This window comes from Bos javanicus, chromosome 19 (assembly GCF_032452875.1).
Source record: "Bos javanicus breed banteng chromosome 19, ARS-OSU_banteng_1.0, whole genome shotgun sequence".
In the NCBI taxonomy this organism is placed as follows: Eukaryota; Metazoa; Chordata; class Mammalia; order Artiodactyla; family Bovidae; genus Bos; species Bos javanicus.
In genome coordinates, this window is record NC_083886.1 from 35,680,981 (window position 1) to 35,703,915 (window position 22,935).

Here is a 22,935-nt window from a genome sequence, read left to right on the forward strand (position 1 = left end):
GGATGTTGAATTTTTTCAGGTGCTTTTTCTGCATTGACTGATATAATTGTTGTTTTTCTTTAGTCTGTTGGTATGATGGATTATATGAAGTGATTTTCAACTGCTGAGAAGTCTTGCATATCTGGGATAAATCCACTAGGTCGTGTATAATTTTTTTTTATACATTGTTGGAATGAATTTGCTAATATTTTGTTGAGGATTTTTGCACCTGTGTTCATGAGATCTTGGACTTTGGTTTACTTTTCTTGTAATATCTTTGTCTGGTTTTTGTCCTAGGGTAATGCTGGCCTCATAGAGTGAGTTAGGAACTACCCCCTTTTCAGCAGGAACAGTGTGGAGCTTGCAACAATGGTGGGGATGGGGGCGGTAGGGTGAAGTAACAATGGTTACCAGCCTCTTTGTACCTCTGTAGCAAGAAGTAGCTACTTGTTATCAGAGCACAGATCTCTGCTGTCTGGAGGGGACTTCTTGCCTATCCTGGCTCCCATGAAACTCTGGAGATCGCTCCAGGAATGTGTGCAGAGCTGCCTGCCATAGGGTTGGGAGTGTGGGTCAGGTATCGGCAACTTTACTAAGAGCTGGATTTTACAAAAGTTAGCTACATTTACTGTCTAACACTTTCCCTGGAAGTTGCAAACCTTCAAGTCTCCAGAGTTCCAAAATCATGAAATGGATTTGCCACTGTTTAGACGGAGACAGATTCCTGGTGCTTCCTATTCCACCGTCTTCCACAAATCCTCCCCACTTGATTCATTTTTATTATTCCTCTTTATTGATAGCCTCCATTCGGTGACATATAATTCCTATACTTTAGTTTTTTGAGCATGTTTAAAATAAATTATTTAAAGTCTTTGTCTAGTACGTTTAAAGTCTGAGCTTCCTCAAGGAAGACCCTGTACATGGGTGCAATCTTGTTTCTTTAGATGCCTCAGAACTTTTTGTTGTTGAAAACTGCTATTTCTAATATAATGTGATGGAAATCAGGGTCTTCTCCATCCACAGGGTCTGTCTGCTTTTCTCAACTGATTCTGTAAAGTCTGCATTCTTCATTGTTTGTGGCAACTGAAATCTCTGGACAGTCAGCTTAGTGGTCAGCTAGTGAGTCATCACATACTTCCATAAAACTCTGAAACCAAAAAAGAAGAGAGAGAACAGCATTCCCAATCTACAGGCGGGCTGTGAGTCCTGGGCATGCCATCAACGCTCAGCCAGGAAATCTACAACCCCACTGGGGCCCTCACTTCTTGCTTGCACAGAAACCCAAGGTCAGACAGAGGTGCAAGTTTATGGCTTTCTCAGGCCTTTCTGAGCACATGCTCAGAAAGCAAAGGTTTAAGGTTTTTTAGAAGAAAAAAAAGCAATTTTTCTTTGTAAGAAAGTCTTCTTTTTGTGTGTGCATGAGCTGGAGGGGACTGTGGTTAGATGACCCCAGTATCTCACAGCCTGATAAACTCTAAGGCAGAGTATTGGGCTCTGAACTCTGATAGACAGTATGAGATGCTCGACACTGACCAGGGTCACAGCGCTTGCCCTCTGGAACCCCCTCCCTCCACACCTCATCACCCAGAGCATGCAGCAGTGCGTTTTGTTTCGAGTATGACTGTGCTATCAGACAAGGAGCAGAACAAAGCCACGCCAAGATGCAGACGGCAGCTCATGCCGACTCCTGACCTGACCCCAGTGGCTCATGCTGATGTCCCAACTCCTCTCCTGGCGCAGTCAAGTGACTATGCGTCATGAACGTGCAGGGCCCTGGACAAACAGAACAGGGAACATTACATCCCAAAGACACAACTACACCACGCCAAGCTGCAGAAATCCCCACAAGCTGACCAACACTTCAACATCCACACGTGGATATTCAGCTTCCACTTTATTTTAGTTATAAAACAATTGCCAAAACACAAAATTTAAAAAAACACACACAAACACAGTATGTTTTTATTCCTTCTTTTGTTGCAGAAAATAAATAACCGTCACATATTCCATATGCTTTCTATAAAAGCGTTTCTAAAAATGTAGTTTACTGGATTTAACAGCATAATCTTTTTGGCTTTTCAACTGCAGTATCATACAGCAGATCATTTTATTTTACTAACTTTTTAAAAGCACTTGGGCTGCAGCAACTTTTGATAAAGGCCGTTTGTGAGCTTAAAAATCTTCTTCCAAGTTATTTTTTAAATAGTTAAACTGAATACAACCAGGTCTTAATTTATTCTATTTAAGAGAATATAGTTTTTCTTTTATAAAAATTGCCCCTCAAGCTCACAAACACCCAAATGGACATAAAAAGTGGGTCTGTCTTCATAGAAATTAACAAAAGGAAGGAACAAGACACAGCCGGCCCCCATGAAATGCATCCAGCCAGGCATGCGCCTCAGAGTACAGATGCTCACGACTCCAGTGTGGCCCTCAGGACTTATTAAGAGGACAGTGTTCAGTCATCTAAACCTATGTTTCTGAAAAGGTAGGACATGGACTCCCCATTGTGAATCCGACGGATGGCTTCTGAGAGGGTCATGCTGATATCCACAGTTTTGATTTTGGGGCACTGGAGCTTCTGGATTTCATGCGGAATTGTATTGGTAACCACCACCTGCCAATCAAGAGGAAGAAAGGAGAGGTCGTAACACCAAGTAGCCTCCTGGATGGGTCTGAAAATGTGACACATTCTCACCCTTCTGAGTCCTACTTCCAGGACTGGGGTTACTCTGCCTTCAGCACGAGTTCAGTCAGTGTGAACACAACCTGTATCTGAGGTTAAGGTTTGCACCCACTGTGACAGCTAGAGACAGATGACAGCAAGTGTGGGCAAGGACGTGGAGAAACTGAAAGGCTCACTCACTGCTGGTGGGAATGCAAACTGGTTCAGCTGTGTTGGAAAACAGCCTGGAAGTTCCTCAAACGGTTAAACATAGAGTTACCATGTGACCCAGCAATTCTTCTCCTAGGTAAGACACCCAAGAGAAATGAAAACATCTCCACCTGAAAACCTGTACATAAAAGTTCATAATAGTGTTATTTACAATAGTCAAAAAGAGGAAACAACCCAAATTATGAATAGAAAGCAAAATGTGCTACATCCAGGCAATGAAATACCACTAGGCAAAAATAGCAGGTACTGACACCTGCTGTAACACGGGTGAACTTTCAAAACATTATGCTGGTGAAAGAAGCCAGACACCCAAGGCCATGTATATGAGAAGGCCGGGTTAGGTAGACCCGTTACAGAGACAGACAGTGGATCAGCGGCCACCTAAAGATGAGTGGGTTGAGAAGAAATGCAGGCAGACAACGGGTAAGGAGTTCCACTGGCAGCCTGAAAATGTTCTAAAAGCGAGGGTGGTCATGGTTGCACAATTCTGTGAAAATATTGAAGATTATTATATATTTAATTTTTTTCATGAATTTGTATTGGAGTATAGGTGGCTTATGATGTGCTAGTTTCTGCTGTACAGCATAGTGAATCAATCACACATATGCATACATCCACTCCTCTTCAGCTTCTTGTCCATGCACGGCATTACAGAGTATTGATGGGCAGAGTACCCTGTGCTACACAGCAGGTCCTTGTTGATCATCTGTTTTATACATCATAGTGTGTATATGTCAATCCAAATCTCCCAATTCATCCCTCTCCCTCTCTCCCCCTTGGTGACCACAAGTTTGTTTTCTACATCTGTGACTATTTCTGTTTTGTAAATAGGCTCATTTAAAAAACCATTTTTTAAAGACTCCACTTATAAGCAATATATGACATTTGTCTGTCTCGTATACTTTAAATGGGTCAGTCATAAGGCATGTGAATTACAGACCTTCCTCCCATCCATCATCCAAGCTTTCACTTTACATGGTTTCAGCTACCCCCCGTCAACCTCGGTCTGAAAACATTACATGGAAGGTTCCAGAAATAAATAACCCATACATCTTAAATCATGCAGAGAGCCAAGCAGTGTGAGAAAACCTCACACTGTGGTGCCCCATCAGGGAGGGGACTCATCCCTCTGTCTGGCAGACCCCACCCCAACAGTGACTCACAGTGCCTGTGACCAGCGGACCTTTATCTGGGTTAATAATGGCCCCAGAGCACAAGAGCAGTGATACTGGCAATTCAGATACACCAAAGAGAAGCTGCTAAGTGTTTCCTTTAAGCAAAAAGGCAAAAGTTCTCAAGGAAAGAAAAAAATTTTGTGCGCTGAGATTGTGAAGATCCATGGTAAGAATGAATTGTCCATTTGTGAAATTGTGTAGAAGGAAACAAATTCATGCTGGTTTTGCTGTTGCACCTCAAGCCACAAAAGTTATGGCTACAGTGTGTGGTAAGTGCTTAGTTAAGATGAAAAAGGCATTAAATTTGCACAATAAGGTACGTTGTTATAATAGTTATATTTTATCATTAGTTGTTAATCTCCTACTGTGCCTAAGTAATAAACATTATCACAGACTACACACAGGGTTCAGTACTATCCTGCACAGCTTTGGACATCCCCTGGCAGGCCGTGGAACCCATCCCCTGTGGATAAGTGGGGACTTTGGACTTCCCTGGTGGCTCAGCTGGTAAAGAATCCACCTGCAATGTGGGAGACCTAGGTTCAGTCCCTGGGTTGGGAAGATTCCCTGGAGAAGGGAAACGCTACCCACTCCAGTACTCTTGCCTGGAGAATTCTATGGTCTGTATAGTCCATGGGGTCACATAGAGTCGGACACGACTGAGCGACTTTCACTTTCCGGTATATCTCAATAAAGCTGCTATTTTTAAAAGTTAAGATTTGATAAAACATCTAAAAAAGGAGAAACAAACATTTCTCAAAAGCTATAAAAAAAAAGTCAGCCTTTAAAAAAAAAAAAAACAGAGGATGGAAATACTTCTCAAGTTATTACTTATAATACATATTTCCTACTTCCAAAATAAGCCTCAAGACAGTTCATAACAAGAAAGTCCACACACGAGACTTGAAAGGGACAGTCAGGGATCATGCCAAACCAGCACCAAGAATGCAATCACCTGGCCACCGTGAGGACTCAGACTGGCTCTCTGCCTGATCTTCCAGGAATGTACAGGAAACAGCACTTTTATTTCTTAAAAGATAATAAACATGTGATTCACACAATCGCTCTCCAGACAGCCAGGCCCTGGGCCGAGGTGGACAGAGCAGAGCAAGGATGCCTGCTTGGCTCACTTCACCAGCCAGGCGCTGGGCCGAGGTGGACAGAGCAGGGCAGGGATGCCTGCTCGGTTCACTTCACCAGCCAGGCGCTGGGCCAAGGTGGACAGAGCAGAGCAGGGATGCCTGCTCGGTTCACTTCACCAGCCAGGCGCTGGGCCAAGGTGGACAGAGCAGAGCAAGGATGCCTGCTCGGTTCACTTCACCAGCCAGGCGCTGGGCCAAGGTGGACACAGCAGGGCAGGGACGCCTGCCCGGCTCACTTCAGCTGGGCACCACAGGCGTGTAGGAAGATGGCCAGCATGCCCTCCTCTCTGTCATGTCACGGGCATCTGTCCAGGGGGAGTTGGGCCTCAACATCAGGCAAATAGGGTCTGAACCCACGTGCGCCTCGTGGCTGCCCAACCTGAGGTCCCTGCATGTCTCTCACTCTCCCCACAGGGGTGTGTCCGAGCTCAGGGTGGGTGTGTGCCTGACGCCGGGCAGTACTTGCAGGGACCGTGTACTCCATCGATAGAAGTTACTAAAACTACCACCCACTGCCACTGTCAGGAGCAGAGGCCACAGCCAGTGACCAACAAAACAGAACCCATGCCAGGAAGCCACTCTTAACTCTCCACCTGCTCTTATGACCTCAGGTCAGGGGCCCACGTGCACCAGCAGCTGTGCCCACACGTGGCCCGGCTCTGTTACCTCATCGATGGCAGACTCCTCGATCAGCAGGGGGGCGTCGGAGGACAGCAGGCCGTGGGTCGCCATCACGAAGATCTTATATGCACCCCTCTCCTTTAGGGTCTCCGCGGCGGCCAGGAAGCTGTCTACATCGTCGATGATGTCATCCTGGCATTACAGACGCAGCAAAAGACATGAGCACTTGTGCAAAGGTGAGTCTAGACCATGGGGAAAGAGGAGGGACTAAAGACATGTGCAGAGGTAAGTGTAGACCATGGGGAGAGAGAAGGGGCTAATTCTCCTGTGACATGCTCGCTGTCCACGGTGACCTGTCCAGACAGCGAGATCACTGGCTTCTGTGGAGTTCCCTCTGGGCCTCCCAGCTGGACAGTCATGACAGCTGTCACTTCATGGCCCCTGGGCCCTCGTCTCTCTGTCCCTACTGTCCAGAGCAACGCCCCACCAGGCAGGGGCTCCAGGAACACGCACCTGTATGTCCATGCCCAGTACGGCACCTGTTAGGAGATGCTTTGACTCCACCAGGTTCTTTCCCCTTTGGTGCTACTTTTCCTTATTTTCCAAATTTTCTCCACTGGGTGGATGGGAAATGGGGTCTTATATATATTTTTATAGTGGGAAGACAATAATTACTATCAACAAAATACACAGTCTAGTGGTTTCTAATCTCACAGACTCCCAGTACGAGGTAACAGAAAATACATATGGTGGTTTCTGTCCCTGGATCCTGACAGCAGGCTTCTAAAGCGCTTGTAGGTGCCTCAGTAATGAGAGCACGACAAGAGTCTCTTGTCTTTACTCGGTGACTCTGGAGGGCTCCTGGGCGGGGGCTGGTCCCAGAAAGACCAGGCCATGATGAGAAGCTTGGCATTTTCAGCTTCCTCCACTCCTCCAGAGAGGGGAGGGGGCTGGAAATGGAGTTAATGACAGGGTTCAGGGAGCTTCCGGGTGCGCCCCAACTCCATGGGGACCCTCCCAGCCCTCGCCCTGAGCATCTCTCCCTTCCTCTGGCTGCTCATCTGAGTCCTTCGTCACATCCTTTAATGAACTGGTGAACATTAAGTTAGTGTCTGCCTGGGTTCTGAGAGCTGTTCTAGGACATGTCCGAGTCCAAGGAGGGTCCTGGGAGTCATGTCAGACAGAAGTTGGAGGTCACCTAACAATTCCCAGTTTTTGGACCAAAGCAAACGTTTAGCCTAAGACACCCACCCACTTGAGACTTACCTGGCCATAGCACCATCCCCAGCACGATTAACAAGGTGAGCTGACAAGCTAACGAGGGTAAATATGACAACCAGTAATGACAGAAGAGGCGCACGTACCACAATGATGGCGATCCTGCCTCCCACGTCACCAACAACTGTAATTGGGGGCTTTTCTTTAGGAATCAGCACTGGTCAGAAGAGAACACACACACAAGTTTCTGCATCTGATTTCCTGACATCCCTTTATCTGCCTAAAACCAGAGCCCCCAAAAGAATTCAGTTGTCATAAATCCTGGTCCAGGAACAACACAGAAGCCTGGCTCTCATCACCCAGACCAGAGGTCAGTGCCACTCCTACATGGACATCGCCATGGAGACAGACACATGGTCCTGTCTCCCCCCGCCCTTCCCTAAAGAGCCATTCGTCTTCCCCTCGGTGCCCCTGCCCTACTCCCTTTCCCCTAAGCCCCAGATTCCAACCTCCTCCTAAAATCTGTCTTCTCTCTTGCTAATCTGTCTGTTGACAGTTTTATTTCACTGCAGCCTCCTGAGCAGTGAACCTGAAGAGGCTAGAGGAAAAGCTTTTTCTCCCTAACAGACTCAAACAAAAGCAGTATTTTTTTTTTTTCCATTGAAAAGGCGTTATTAAAGCTTGAAATAAGTTTCTTAAAGACAAAAACAAACTTATGCACAACTCCAACAGCCAGTCACAACCACATTCCTCATGTTCCCTCCTGGCCCAGGCAGAAGACAGTGAATAAGACACTCTGCCTTATTCACACACATTCCTCGGGTTTTCTCTTGTTTCCAGTCAATTCTTTCAGTGGGCTGCATAATGAGTTGTGCTGATGAGACATTCTTCACCAAGGCCTCCCCTCTGAACTATTTACTTGTCTAGTATTTTACATCAGAAATAACAGGACCATGAATAACTTGTGCACCTAGAGCTTTCTGCCCGTGTTAAACTCTGCTCTAGCACACACTACTGAGTGGACAAATGTGATCCCTGTTGGGCCACAAGTGAGTCTAAACTGGGCATGTTCATGGGTCTTGCTGGGATCAGACAGACCACTGCTAAGGGGCCATCAGAGATGCACTTGTCAGAGCCAGAAAAAGGTACCAGTTTTTGCCAACTTAAGAAACAGACAAGAAGTACTTCACATTCAATACAGAAATTAAGTCAGCCTTAAAGGCAAAGAGGAAGTGACCCAGGGCTCCGTGCTTACTGGGGATCTCCAGGCTGGGGTGGATGGCAGCCGCGCTCCTGACCATGGGTGGGGAGTGCCGTCCGTCCACCAGGTCAGACTCGGCGTCCTGTGCTTCTCCGTGAATCACCGCGATGCCCAGCCGCAGGCGCTCGGCGAAAGACTGGGCCCTAGGGAGAGCAGGAGATGGGTCACAGCCACGCAAAGTGGTTTGCACTCATGTCTACGGAGAAGTATCACAGGAACTCAGAAAATGAAGTTTCCCAAAGGATTAGTGAAAAAGGAGACTGAAGCCACCTCAGCTTCTGGGAATCCAGGACAGAGTGTGGAGAACCCACCTGACACACGTGCCCCTGCGGGGCCTGTGGGCACGCAGCCAGCGAGTGAGCCTGTGCTATAGGCTAGCTCACCTCCCTGAAGCCTCTGCTTCCTCGCTTGGAGCTATGCACTCTCCCTGCTCACCTGGTTAACAGTGAGAACCAACACGTGAGGCAGAGCGTGCTAACGACTCAGCGGAGTAGGAAGGCTCAGATGACGGGGGCATTTTTCAGCAATAAAGTATTTTTAGATGAAGGGATGTACAATGTTTGTAGTACATAACACTACTGCACACTGAATAGACTGTGGTGTAGTATAAACATAACTTTATTTGCACTGGGAGACCAAACGTCCATTGACTCACTTTATTGCAACACTGCTTTCTGGAACCCACACCACCCCCAGGGCGTGTCTGTGTCTGACATCCTCTCAGTCAAACACAACTGCAGGTTCTGAACCCCCGTCTCATCAGTCACTCCAGTTACATGGAACTCTCAGCACTGCCCCATTTGCACACCTGTAGCGTCTGAAAGTTTTGTAAAATGTCACTTTTTAACACATACCAATCAGTGGCTTCTTGGCTGGATAGAATTATCTGTTAATAAATTACTGAGTTCTCTGAATAAAAGGCAGTAAACAACCTCAAAATATATTTGCTGGTATTTTAAATTGCAGATGTGAAGATGAACCACCAGCAGCTACCCAAGCGCAGGGCTGGGACTCTACAGTCCTGGACAGTTCCTGGTAGGAAATGTGACCGGCAGTCACAGACAGGGACTGGGACAAGGGAGGACGATGAACCATCACCTAATAAATGAAATCGGCAGACAGGCTGTGCACTATCAGTCCCCAGGTCAAAAAAGCAAGGGCCAGAGTGGGAGCTGCTGCAATGGGACCCAGAACACGGGGATTCAATGGGCTGGACTCAGGTGTGGTTTTGCACAGCAGCTGTGAGCACCCACCTACCTCTTGGCTGAGGCCGGAGACTTGGCCACGATGACCGCGTTCCTGTAGTCTGGGATCTGAGAAGAGGAGGGGCTGGGTGACTGCCATGTCTCCAAAGGCTGCTCACACCAGCTCCACAGTCAATAAAAAGCAACACCCCAACACACTCAGAAATGTCAGCTGGTCACTTGAACGTTTTCCAAAAAGAGAGAAAACTCAGAGTAAATTTCTTCTTTGGAAAATGAAGAAATGCCTACCTAAGGAAAAAAAAATATCATCAAGACATGAATCTCATAGACTTATTTTAAGAAAAAAGTAGAGTTAATCAGTAATAAGCTCATATCTAAGTGGCAGCAAAGACATTTTTATAAAATCAACAGGAACTCCTCTCACAGACCCCTGTTACATGTAGTTTCACAGCCCAAGGATGATATTCACTGGACCTGAATCAAAGGCATTTGTCAACTTCTAAACAAGTGACTACTTAATGTAACTGTCACAGCCGATGAAGAAAGAAACCGGCCTGCTAATGGAATCAGTCCAGCACTCTTTACAAAGATACTAAGAGCCCTTAAGAAAATAAGCAAATGTTGGTCTACTCTGAAGCCCTTCACTCTGAGCATTTGAGTGACCTGGATGAGGATGACGACAACTGAAGAGACACCCGGTACCAACGCCTCAGAGCTCACAGGATAGGACTAGCATGCTTTTCAGCTGAGCAGCAGTTGGCTGTTTCTGATTTCATCTGGGCAATATTTTCAAACCATGTGCTTAAAATCTAATCACTTCATTAAATTATGTTATTCCATTCTGATATATCCCCACTGATTTCTCACAATTATGCTAGCTTGGTGAATTGGAACATAAGCACTCACCACCATCTAGCACACTGCACAGTGCCTAGCATGTGGAAAAAACTAAATAACCAATACTTAGTAAACAAACAAAACCCTGATGAATTTGAAGAAGGTTCTATTATAGATATACCTAATTGGATAAGATGTCTCTCCATCTGGTCCATCTACACACATAAATAGCACAAAATATTTTCATTTTCGCATGTTCCTCATCTTTCCTGGGAGTCTTTATGAACTGCTTTATGTACTTCCATGCCTCATTGAACATCATCAAACAGCACCAAATCCAACCAAGAGGAGAAATAACTAATGAAGGAACAGTTACTAAAGCAAAGAAAAGGAAACTTTAAAAGAAAGGACTTTTTAATAAAAACAGGTCTACTTCCTCCTCGGGACTCAAAACAGGAAATCAAACGCATAAAGAAAGAACAAGTTGTTATGAAGGTGAAGGTTTTTATGGTCAAAGTAAGAAGCTGGCTGGTTCAGAGGCAGGATGGACGCGGCTGCAAGAAAATGTCGGTGAGAGCAAGGCGTGGAATTTTCCCACCAATTCAGTACAGGAGAAAGCAAAACTTGAACAAAAAACAGTTAAATAATATATAGACTAGATACAAGATTTTCAACATCTAATAGCTCCTGAAGAAAGAAATGAAAAATCCAAATTACAGAAAACAAAATTCATAGGGAACGGAAAGGCCCCACTGAGCATCCAGTGAGATGGATGAAGATGGTTCATCTCACTGGATGCTGGTTCATGGGTCAAAGATGTCCACAGACATGCCATGCGGAGATTTCAAAACCACAGCAAAAGGATAAAGCACTCTCTCACACGGGTAATTCTGTCCAAGTGCAGATTAACACAGCCCTTCAGACAATCTTAATTTTTGCAGTACCTAGTAAAATATTCAGAGAAGGCAATGGCACCCCACTCCAGTACTCTTGCCTGGAAAATCCCATGGACGGAGGAGCCTGGTAGGCTGCAGTCCATGAGGTCGCTAGGAGTCGGACACGACTGAGTGACTTCACTTTCAGTTTTCACTTTCATGCATTGGAGAAGGAAATGGCAACCCACTCCAGTGTTCTTGCCTGGAGAATCCCAGGGACGGGGGAGCCTGGTGGGCTGCTGTCTATGGGGTCGCACAGAGTTGGACACGACTGAAGCGACTTAGCAGCAGCAGCAGTAAAATATTAAAAATGTAGATACTTTTCAATCATGATTCCACTTCCAAGTATATTTCAGAAGAGCACTTAAGTACTGAGAAAAGCAAGTACTGCTTTTAGTACTTGAAGTACTGAAAAAATAATTTTCAGTGCAACATTACTTAAAATTTTTTTGAAAATATTTCACTTAAAAGAATGAAAAATTAAACCATCTAATATCCAGCCAAGAGGGAAATGGATGAAAAACCTGTGGCTCATTTAAACTTGTGCTTTAACACCTAAACAGGCAGCTATTTTCACATTAACTAAACTCAAATGAAATCAAGGATTCCATTCTCCAGTCACACTGGGCACTTCAGCTGCCATTCTGAAGGCAGAGTGAACATTTTCACTGGCATAGAAAGTTCTATCCATTACAGTTGGTCTGAATTTTGGGATACTGTGTAGCAATCATGAAGAAAGAGGTAATCCTGTATATCTGAACATGGGAAGACCAAGAGACACCAGTTGGGGAAAGGAAAGAAAGTTACAGAACAGGAAAGGAAAGAAAGTTTCACAACAACACGAACAATATATCAACTCTTTCTGCCCCCACCCCCCACCCCCCTCCAAATCGATATCTGCAACTATGTGTATATTGTAGAGGGAGAGAAGGTAAACTCAGAAGGCACTAAGAGGATTCGGGATTCAGGACACACCCCCAGGCTAGTGATTCTAGGCACCCGAGGTCCAAGAGAAAAAAGAGGAACTTCAGAGCTCCGCAGATGAAGAGTTTCAAGGACACCAGTTACATTCATAAAGTCAACTTTAAGCAGAACACGTCAATGTTAATTCTTCGTTGAGCCCAAGGAGATGCGAGATGCATTTTTCAGCTTTAAACAGAAGGTTGAGAAGTCTGAGCTAACTCACCTCCTCCTGAATGTACTGTAAGAGGAAGGGAGATGCTCTCAAGTTGTCAACAGGTATATTGAAGAAGCCCTGGATTTCCTTCTGGTGTAAATCCATAGTAATGAGATGAGTCAGACCTTTGAAAACAAAGCAGACACACACACACAGATTGTTTCATGACCAGTTGCACTGTATGAATAAGAGCTACATAAAACAAGATACCATAGGGAATAAATTACTATCTAAAATTACTCTCTCATCAAAAACTCAGCATCTTTATTCCTCAGATTCTTAGTACAATGAGATTATGAGATAATAGAAAATATATCTATTATCCTGGTCTCTGCCCCCAGAACAAAACTCCTAACCCCTTGTCACTCTCTCAGTGCTAAGAGCACCGGGAGCCTCTCTTGTTGTCACATCTGGTCTGTGACCCCGTCTCTGACACAGAGCTCCTGAAAGCTCTGGGGATGGGCTCCTGGACGTGGCTGGTCACCTTGACAGAAAGCTTGGCATTACCAGGCTTCCCGCCCCTACTGTCCAGAGAGGGGGAGGGACTGGACATGGAGCTGATGAATGACCATGCCTCCCTGAAGCCCCAAGAGCAAGGGCTCTGGGGAGTATCCGGGCGGTGAACACAGGGACGCCCCCTCTCCTAAGCAAGTGGGGACCTGGGCTTTCCCTCCTCAGAAGGGAAAGACTGGTGATTCTTCTTACAGAGAGATGCACAGTTTTCATACCAATTTAAAATAGCCAAAATCACAGCGATGGAGAAATGCCTCTGATAATTCTATGAGGGAGATTCCCTCTCCCTGAAGTTGTGTCAGTAGGCATGATAAAGCCAGATTAAGATATAATGTCTTCAGATATTAAGGTAAACCTCACATGCCTATAACTGGAAAAAATGAAGAATCTTCATCCCACTGGTTCCTTGAAGGATATCTGAAATTGAAATACATACAAACACACACACATATACACACACATACATATCATTCAATTGGAAAAAATGTAAAAAGCAAAATCTGCCCAAAAGAGCAAGAAAGCCTGGTGGCCCATCATGAGCAAGACTAGGTAGGAGGGCAGGGAACCTTCTCGGGAGCTCGGTGGCCCATCTGCTCCCTTCAGCAAAGTTCTCAGCAGGGTGTGCCTGGAGGTCACTGGGTTCAGGTCTGGTCATTTTCTGTTTTGGTTTTGCCTTCTTTGAAATGCTACAGGAGAAATTTATTCTGCAGTAAGTGTGTTACAAGGTAGTATGTGGGGACTCTCTATTCTCTTCTCTGTGCAAACTCTGATGTGTGCCTTCTATAGTCACATACACAAGTACACATTTGTGCGCATGTGCACACACACACACAAAGTAACAACTCTGAAATTATTGAGAAACAAGAGAGACACTTAGGATGTTACTGAAAAATGCACAACACAAAATAACACATAGGATTTGCAAAATATGCCAAGCTGTCGTGGGAAAGAGAAGAGGTGAAAATAAAGAGAGTTGCTGTGTTAGAGTAGCTGATTCCAATGCCTTTTCTACTTTAAAAACAGCCTCAATAGGACTGCCACCTGCCATTCCAACTTTTTAATCTTTTAAACAAAGAATTTAGGAAAAAATAAGTTGTCCTCACGAGCTTTGTGTTCAGAAAGTTTGGACCAGGAGCAAACTGTCAGCATGGGCGTCTGTTACAGATTCACCATCTGGAAGCGACATCACTCTGGGCACTGTCCAACGCTCTGAGTCAGTGAAGATGAGCTTTACGATTCCTCAGGTAAAAATGCAACTCCCAGACCCCCATCAACCATCAATGCCCGCCCCTCACCGGCTTTGCACATCATGGAGGCCAGCAGCTTGGAAACGATGGAGCCCCTCTTCCTCATCTTGCACTGCTTGCTGTAGGGGAAGTAGGGGACCACACCAATGATGCTCTTGGCACAGGAGGTCTTACAGGCATACACCATGATCAGGAGCTCCATGATGGTGGTATTCACATCCCTGCAACCCAAGGGCAAAGACCAGCAGGGAGGGTATCAGACTTGCCACGACCTCTCTCAGTCCCAGCTAAGCATCAGCAAGATGCCACGCCCGCCTCAGCCAAGACAGGCTCCAAACACACAGAAGAGACAAACACCACTCTTCTTGGGCCTCCATCAGTAGCCCCCACGCCACCTCTCAGCCAATGACTCTACTTCCTTTCCCAACAAGAACAGCACTGTTCACTCCAGTTTATCCAGGACAGAGCCCTAGAGGCATCCTTAGCTGCCCTCCTGTCCAGATACCGGCAGCATCTCACACTCTACTGCTGCCCGGGCTGAGGCCCACATCCCCAAAGGATGGCAACAGCTGCACCCACACATTCCCCCTGTCCCTGGCAGTCTGCAGCCACTCTCTGAATAGTACCTGGCTGATCTTAGAGTCATGGTCAGATCACAGACTCTCTGCCCAGGACCCAGGGGTGGTTTCCCACTTGGCCCGTGGCAGATGCCCAAGGCCCCACAGGGCTCCTGAGGCTCCTTCTGGATCTACCCCACTCCCTCTCTGCACCCTACTCCTCCTCCATGCCAGTCCTCATGGCCACCTGAGGGCCCTCTGTCTAGGGCCCCCCATTCCTGCCTGGAATGACCTCCTTGCCAGCTGACACTGGCTTCCAGTGTTTGTCAGAGGTCACCCACCGATCGATCCTCACTCCAGCCTCCTGCCACCGTCACGCCAGCTTCCTTGCACACTGTGCTGGTTTTCCCCAGAGCCCTCATCACCTCCTGACAAACTGGATAATCTACTTGTTCATTATGTTACTTGCATGTCACAGAACCCAGGTTCCATGAAGATCAGGATCTGTGATCTATTCTAATCTTTTATGCCTCTTGCACACCTGTAACAATGGCTAACACATGGCAGACACCTGACACATGTTTGTGAATAAGAGAGTGCATGAAAGAGCAATGGGAAGCCTGGAGCTTTCAGGTGAGCAGGTTCTCTGGATTACAGAAAACTTAAGTCAATGGACATAATTTTCTTCACTTAAAAATTTTCTTATACTTTTAGTAAAAAGAGGCACTTATTTTACATATAAATGCACATTTAGCATGAAACAATTTTTGGAATCTCTAGGCTAAAAACTGATGTACTATACAAACTCATTTCTAGACATTATTAAAAACTGCTGAGTTAAAATTTTCATCTAAGAGGCCTTCAGGGACATGTGTAGACAGAGTGGCGTTTGATCAAGGAGTGGTACAGACACCTCACTGCACTGAATCTTCTACCCTAGCGCACACGCCTGTGACTCGACAATTTCTAGAACACACGGCTCCCAGACGTCACGGCAGACAGAGGCACACCTGCCTTCACTACTGTCTCTCTTCTCCTTTAACTTATGATGCAGCAGGACAGCACCCAGTGACCACATTTAAATTATCTGCAGGAAAAGCTTTAAGAACCCAACTAAGCAAACACCTTTCCTGCTGCTTGTTCTCTTTGGGAACTAAAAGAGCTTCCCTCTAAGCTCTGTGAGACTCTGGCTCCTGACATTGCACGCCATAAGTGCTCACTGTCCCATGCCTCTCCCCCAGCGCGCGGCTATTCCCACACCGAAAGGACACAGGAAAGTCAGCAGCTATGTCAGAAAGATCAGCTGAGTAGGATCGAGCTAGTTTTAAAACAATCTTAGTCCTTCTTGTCTGGGTAACTCTTATTATACTAGACATTCAAGCCCAAACAGAGACCCAGAAAGCAACAACATTTCTGGTGGATAAGCTACTCACTTTGAAACAGTCTGAATGATGAAAACATCTTTTCCCCTCACAGATTCTTGAATTTGTACTCTTGTTTCTGGAAGGAAAAGGGGAAACAAGAAGGGTGAACAAGGCACATCATTTTAAAAAAACACATAAGAAAATCTGCACCATTCCCCAAGGTTATAAACTATGGAAACTGGAACTGTTACAAACTCACTACAAGGCTTTAGATTCCATGGAGGATAACAAACACACTGTGATTAACACACTTTGAAAATGCCACCTGACACCAGGGCCACGCCAGACACATGCACTCTGCCTCAGGGGACTGATTCAACCCAGGCCAAGCTCACGCTTCCGTCAGCTGACAGCAACTGCCTTTGGGTGAGGTCTGAGGATGAGCCTCTAAGTCCCCGGCTGTGACCTGCCCCAGATTCTCTATGGAGCTGGTATTAGTTGGGGTGGGAACACCATGATGGCCCACCCCTGTCTGCCTTCCTGCAGACAGAACTCACTGGACACTGAGGCTGACTGCTCAGTTATGGAGGGTGAAGGCCGGGCCAGAATGGCAGGTACCACAAAAAGCCATCACAAGTGCACAGGATCACTCACCTCGGTCAGGCTCCTGATAAACCTGCACTTTGCCCATCTCCACCCCCAGCCGCCTAGAGAAGAGAAAGACGGAAAAAGAGGAAACAGTAATAAAACAGATACAACACCTTTACTATTAAGATGGTTTAGAAATTGATGAAAATAAAACAAATTTAAAAAATAGAGATATTGCTATTATAACATTTAAAGTGGGTCTCAAACTGTTTGGTCACCTAGCCCGTCACACCTCCACCCCACACCTATCCTGTCCTGGGGCTCCCTGCACTCCGCGGCCACATTCCTGCCTTTTCCTTTCTGCCTGGAGGACTCTGCCCCAACCCCCACTTGCTGCCATTTCCTGTTTCTCAATTCACATTCCACCCACAGGCTTACAGGCACCTGAGCACCTGAGCTAAGGCGGCACAACCTGCCCCATCGCTCTGATTTTCCTGCGCAGATCACTACCTGAAGTCATCCTGTTTGTCTGTTTGTTGACTTCCTCCTTGTCTGGCGCCTCCACTAAAGAAGGAAGGATTCTGACCGGCTTGTTCACTCTTACACCCCAGTATCTAGATCAAAGTATAGTACACAGCAGGGGTTCAGTATTTATTTAATAAGTTACTAAAATTATACTGAACTGTAACCTGTGAACTACCTACAAATAGCATAGACCCTTCATTGTTCTCTGTACTCAAATAGCTCTATACAAATGTAGCACCTCACACAATCGCTGGCACTCAGGAGTCCCCGGTAAATGTCTCCTGAATCCACGTGTAGGAGTGATGACAGTTTACAAAAGGTGAACCCTTGGTGCACGGATGACATGCAGATTCACTGTAAAATAGCTGCTGTCAAAGTTAACACCAGCGCCAATATGCATATCAAACGTAAACCACCACTGGACAAGCACAGACTTTAACAGCGTGATTATACTCACTCAGCGATCTTCTTTGAAAGCTCCATACACGATGAATTCGAATTTGCTGAAAACAACACCAGACCCCCTTTGGTTATGTTCATCTTGGCTTCTGATTCAGGTGGCGCCACACAAAACATCAAAACCTTCTTGGTTTTCCAATTCTCAGTGCCTAGAAAGATACCAAATATGTTAAAAACGGTCATATGAGATGAAATACACCTGAATATTTTTGAACAGCAAATGAGCTGAAGGAAATTAGTTTTTACCATAATGGAGTCTTTCACATTGAACGTGTATATGGACAAGTAGGGAGTCTATTTGAATTTATGGAAAGATGTCATCATATGCCTCAATTATTTTCATGACTACTGGGAATAAATGATAAACTTACAAGAAAGGTGGAGCTGAAGAGCTCAGTGTTTTACTGTTTGCTGCTTAAAGTCAATTACGACAACCTCCTTTTAGTTTCTGACAACAAAATTCCTCCTGGATTAACACACAGAAAAATGGCAGAGCCATTAGCAAGGACAAGAACTGACTGATCCTTAAACAATGAATAAATAACCCATCCACACCCAGCTTTCCCTGTAATACCTGTTTACCCCAAACCACCCACCCCTACCCCGCTCCTGGCCTTGCAGCTGTCCTGGGTCCTGTCTAAGCCTAACCTGGTCATCTGTACTTTCCTCAACTGGAACACAAGGTTGAGCAGATTACAATAATCTTGAAGGAAAGTGACTCAGCCACATAACTGACCAGCAGCAGGGCACACAGAAAGACCCTGGCCTAGAGGCCTTCAGAGTCATCCACATGTTCCTCCTCCTTCCACTCTGGGGCAAGTGTCCTGATGGAGAAAGGCAGGCAGAGGACTGGGTGCAGGATCAGCAGCCCAGGAGGCCTGGGGGGATGGAGGAGTCTTTTGAGCAAGCCTGCCGCGTTAACGCAGCCGTTATGTTTATGCTCTTGGAAGGCTGGTGGAGGGAGGAAAAGCCTGGAGCCCATATCTTATTTGTTATTTTTAAATTTTAATTACACAAGTACCTTCTCCTTGTAAAAAACTGAAACATGAGCGTTTAGACTAAGGTCACCAGCTCCGATCGGATCCCAGGCTCCTCCCACCCACCTCCCAGAAGAGATAGTTCTTATTACTGGTTTGATACAGATACCATTGGGCTGTTTACACATTCACACATGTGATCCCCATTTTTAAAAAATGTATAAAAATTCATTTGTAACATAAAAAGGGACCATCATACAAATCTATCTCTAATCTGCTTTATTTTGAAACGATATATTTGAGAACCCAAGGAGAAAGCATAGACCCATCCTGTACTTTTTAACTTTGCCAGTGCTCCCTGGTGCAGCCAGGCTGCACTCGCAGGTCACCAACCCAAACAGGCCTCCCTGTGCGTGCGTCTCCCTCTGCGGTAACTGCCAGGGGGAGCCAAGGGGGCACAGGTGGGTGACTCATGGTCCCACAAGCAGGCTAGGAGAAAACACTTCCTCTTCAGAGGCCTTCCACAATGGGAAACATGGGCCATCCCACTGGACTTGGCCTATTAATTACAAACAGAAACATATGAACAACTGGCCAAAGCCCTAAGGAGACCAAGAAGGACCACTGGTGTGTATAGCAGAAAGTGGCTTTGGAGCAGGGATGAGCAAGGTACATGCAGGCCAAAACAGGTTATTTCTGTAAATAAAACTATACTGGAACACAGCCATGCTCACTGTTTACAAACTGTCCGTGGATGCAATGGTAGAGTTAGGTGTGGGCTGCAAAACCTAAAATATTACCTGGCCCCCTACAGAAAATGCATGCCGACCCAGCTTTATAGCATAGCGTTGGGCAGGGGGGCTGGTGCAAATGAAAGAAAGAATACTGTTTAACCCCCAACACTCAGAATTGGAGGAGATCCTGGTTGTCTTCTAACACCACCTCTCAACCCCTCTATGGCTGTGTTTAGGAACAGAGGTCTGGAAAAGGAAACCACAACAAAAATAAAACTCATCCTTCTGTAGTTATGAACACAGGCTTTAGAGTCAATCCAGGTTTGCATCTTAGCTCCTATTTGCCCTCAACTTACTGCAAGATCTCACATAAACTAACCTCTCTCACCCTCCTCCATGCCACTGTGAATACTGACCTTACAGGGTCACTGTAAGATGAGCTCCTGTACAGCACTTAACACACTGCCCCACATACAGGATACCCTTGGTAAATCGAAGCTACGAGGAGTCAGCTTGTAATATGTTCACTATCTACTGAACAAGCACGTAATATGCATGGGGGTGGCAACCTTTTTACATCCCCCAGTCTTCAAATAAGAAGCTTCTTAAAGGAAAACGGTGTTCTTGAGTAGACATGTAATACTGAGAATCACAGTGTCTGAGGGGCAGGAAGAGTCCTCAGAAGTAACTCAGTCCATCTCTAGGATTCCTACCAACAAGCCACTCCAGACATCTGAATAGCCCGGACCCAATGCTCACACCGAGGGATGTCCCAGCCATTCCAATCCTTCCTCAGAATACACAATGATTGCTTTCCTGGCAGCTGCCACCTCTGGGCCTTCTCCTTTCCTTGAAGATTTATGGGAAACCTCAAATTCCTTCTCCCCTCGGCAGTCCTCAGCCTATCTCAAGATGGTACTCTTGGCCTGGGCCTGGCATTACTGATCATGGTTTAAGTCCTTTATCACTGACCATGCTCTCTAGGGTTCCAGTCCAGGCAGCAGGTTTCAATAGTGGAAACCTAAGACCCCAACATGCCACAGGCAGGGAAATTGGGAACAGGTTATCAATACAGCCAAGTTCTCCGACTGTTCATCTCAAGAGCTTGTCAAACAACAGAACTAGCTGCTAGTTTCAGTTCTCCTTTTCCTATTGTAAATTCAAATCGTGTCCTTTACCAAGCTTCAGGAAGAGTTTTAAAGAGAATCCTCAGAAGCAAGATAATCACTGGGATGGAGGGGCAGAAAGTTCATTAGCACAAGGCTTTAGTGTTAACAGAGTGTAAAGACAACATTCCCATTTCTCCCCCCATAAACTTCAGTTGCCCTTACATTTATTTATCCTAAATTAACTCTGGAATGTGTGAGAATTATATATAACGCATGAAAACACACCCTTTCCACAGAATCTCAGCACCTCACACAAAGTGGGTCGTACTTCTCTTTGAATGAGACAGGGCAATCTGCTAAGTCTCATGAACCAAACCTCACTGAAAGACCACTTGCTCTGTAAGTGCTAGCAGTCATCGTAAAAAAAACTCATCCACACCTCAGATGAGAAAGGCTGGCATCAAGGTGTGTAAACACCCTCCATCGGAAATTCACACTCCTCCACTGCGGCTGGAGTCGCAGTGTCAATATCCAATTTGTCTCCCCAGTTACCACCTACGCATTCTTGGCTTTCCCCTAAGGACAAGAGATAGAAGCCTGCTAAAAACAGCTTCCCCAGCAAATTTAAGGCTCAGGACAACAGAGACTTTTTCCACTATGCTGTTCTCTGCTGTGTACCCAGGGCCTAGAACAGAACCTGGCAGATGGAGAGGCTCAGTACATGTCTGCAGATAACACATGTTGGTGGAATAAAGCCTGACCTCATTGAGCTGCACTGATTAACACACAGAGTTGAAAGCAGTTTGCAAGCTCAAAGGCACCATAAAGAATTATTATTTTTATTCTGATGTTCTTCACATTTTGGGGATGTGAATTCTGAAAGAATTAGAAGGGCAAAGCCTAGATGTAATTAAGTCCCCATGCCTCTGGGATCCCAGGCACTCAGCTGTCTCTCCATCAGAATGTTTTCTTTCAGCTAAATACCATTTTCTGAGTGCTCTGAATTCTTATGACAACTCAATAAAGCAGGTATTACACTACAAGTCGACCCCTTTCAGTGCTAGGGGGCAGGGTGAGGCTTGGAGATGAAGATACTTCCTTCAGGTGGCCCTCCTGGAAGCAGAGGACACCAGGTCAGCTTCAGCTTGTCTCCCAAAACCAAGGAGGGTGACCTAACACCCCGCATTACAGGGGAGTAGGACCTGACAAACACCAGGTTAAAAAAACGTCTGTAGTAAACTCGCCTTGTTTGGAGAACAATTTTTATCACGTGCCAAAGAAAGAACACATGACTCGGTATTTCCCCTTTGGAGAATTTATTGTAGGGAAAGAAGGAAAAAGCTCAATGATGGCCACTGCATGCTTTTTCTAGGAGGACGACCCGTGAACATATGGAAAAGTTACATAATGGGGGTAATTAAGTAAAACTCTGAATATACATTCAATAGAATAAAAAACGGTATATATCCGAGACTGTGTGAAAGTGCTTATGTTAAGCGGGTGCAGAGCCGAGCTGCATCTCCTCCAAGCTGAACTGGGTGATAAGGGCAATGGACCAAGTCGGGACAGGAATACGGAGAAGACGGGGAGGACTTTGTGGGGTTCAATAATGTGGGCGAATCACTTATACTTGTGTACGGAACATCTTCACACATGAGAAATCATACTTTCTCACTCCAAATCTCCATCCTGAATTTCTTACTCCTTGCAAAAGCTACACACCCAAACCGCGTCAGTGTCAATAAAAGGGCGAAAAATCCGCACCATCACTGTGCAGTCGCGGTGGGGAGACGGAGGGACCCTGAACAGCAGAAGCCTGCCTCGCAGCCACATCCCGGCCGCGGAAGAAAGCATCTTTCCGGGCGACAGAGGCCGGCCCGGCACCGCGCTTCCGCCCGCGGCCGCAGGTTCCGGACCAGCGGGACCGGCCTCGCGCCAGGCCCGCGGACCCCGACAGACCGGACCGCGCTGAGGGCGGCACGCGGCCGGCCCCCGCCGAGCCCCCCGCCCCTGCACCTGAGACCCACAGGCCCGGCCCGCCGGCCGCGCCACCACCGTCGCCGGCTCCCGCCCGCCTACCTGGCCCCGACCCCAGCCCCGGCCCCGCCGCAGCTTCCGCTGCCGAAGGAGGAGAGCGCCGGTCCCCAGGCGGCCTGTCCAGGAGCAAAATGGCGACTCGGAGCGCGAGAACAGCGTCCGAGGCGACAGCGAGGCCTGGGGGCGGGGCCACGTGGGCGGGGCCTCAGGAGAGACCCCTCTACGGGGGCGGGACCCACCGAGGGGAGGGGCGGGGTCTTCGAGTCCAGTAGGAAGGTGCTAGGCCGGACGAGGGGCGGGGCGAGGTCGTGAGAGGGGCGGGGCCGACTGGAGGGGTGGGGCCGGATCGGGCGAGGGGCGGGGCAGGGCCTCCAGTACT

The 22,935-nt window shown here is 46.6% G+C and overlaps 1 protein-coding gene across 4 annotated transcripts; it reads right to left on the reverse strand.

Annotated features, from left to right (window-relative positions):
* Nucleotides 1–1,858: 1,858 nt before the first annotated feature.
* On the reverse strand, nucleotides 1,859–22,733 carry PRPSAP2 (phosphoribosyl pyrophosphate synthetase associated protein 2). 4 transcript variants are annotated; one of them, XM_061391194.1, is made up of 12 exons: nucleotides 22,599–22,688; nucleotides 18,071–18,165; nucleotides 17,698–17,848; nucleotides 16,782–16,834; nucleotides 16,197–16,263; nucleotides 14,255–14,427; nucleotides 12,456–12,571; nucleotides 9,550–9,605; nucleotides 8,287–8,435; nucleotides 7,178–7,248; nucleotides 5,859–6,005; nucleotides 1,859–2,596 (listed from the first exon to the last, which is right to left on the reverse strand). In XM_061391194.1, exons 3-12 carry the CDS (start codon nucleotides 17,814–17,816, stop codon nucleotides 2,438–2,440), a joined length of 1,110 nt encoding a protein of 369 aa, XP_061247178.1. In that variant the 5' UTR covers nucleotides 17,817–17,848; nucleotides 18,071–18,165; nucleotides 22,599–22,688; the 3' UTR covers nucleotides 1,859–2,437. The 4 variants fall into 4 exon arrangements, with proteins under 4 accessions (XP_061247178.1, XP_061247177.1, XP_061247180.1 ...); XM_061391193.1 differs by lacking the exon at nucleotides 22,599–22,688 and adding an exon at nucleotides 20,959–21,187; XM_061391196.1 differs by lacking the exon at nucleotides 18,071–18,165 and having other exon boundaries at nucleotides 22,599–22,733.
* Nucleotides 22,734–22,935: the final 202 nt, after the last annotated feature.

Coding starts and splice junctions, on each gene's coding strand:
- PRPSAP2 (XM_061391196.1), bottom strand. CDS start 17,816: ATGTTTTGTGTGGCGCCACCTGAATCAGAAGCCAAGATGAACATAACC. Junction 14,428..16,196: donor ATCATTCAGACTGTTTCAAA/GTGAGTAGCTTA, acceptor CTTGGGTTGCAG/GGATGTGAATACCACCATCA. Junction 9,606..12,455: donor TACAGTACATTCAGGAGGAG/GTGAGTTAGCTC, acceptor TCCTCTTCTCAG/ATCCCAGACTACAGGAACGC.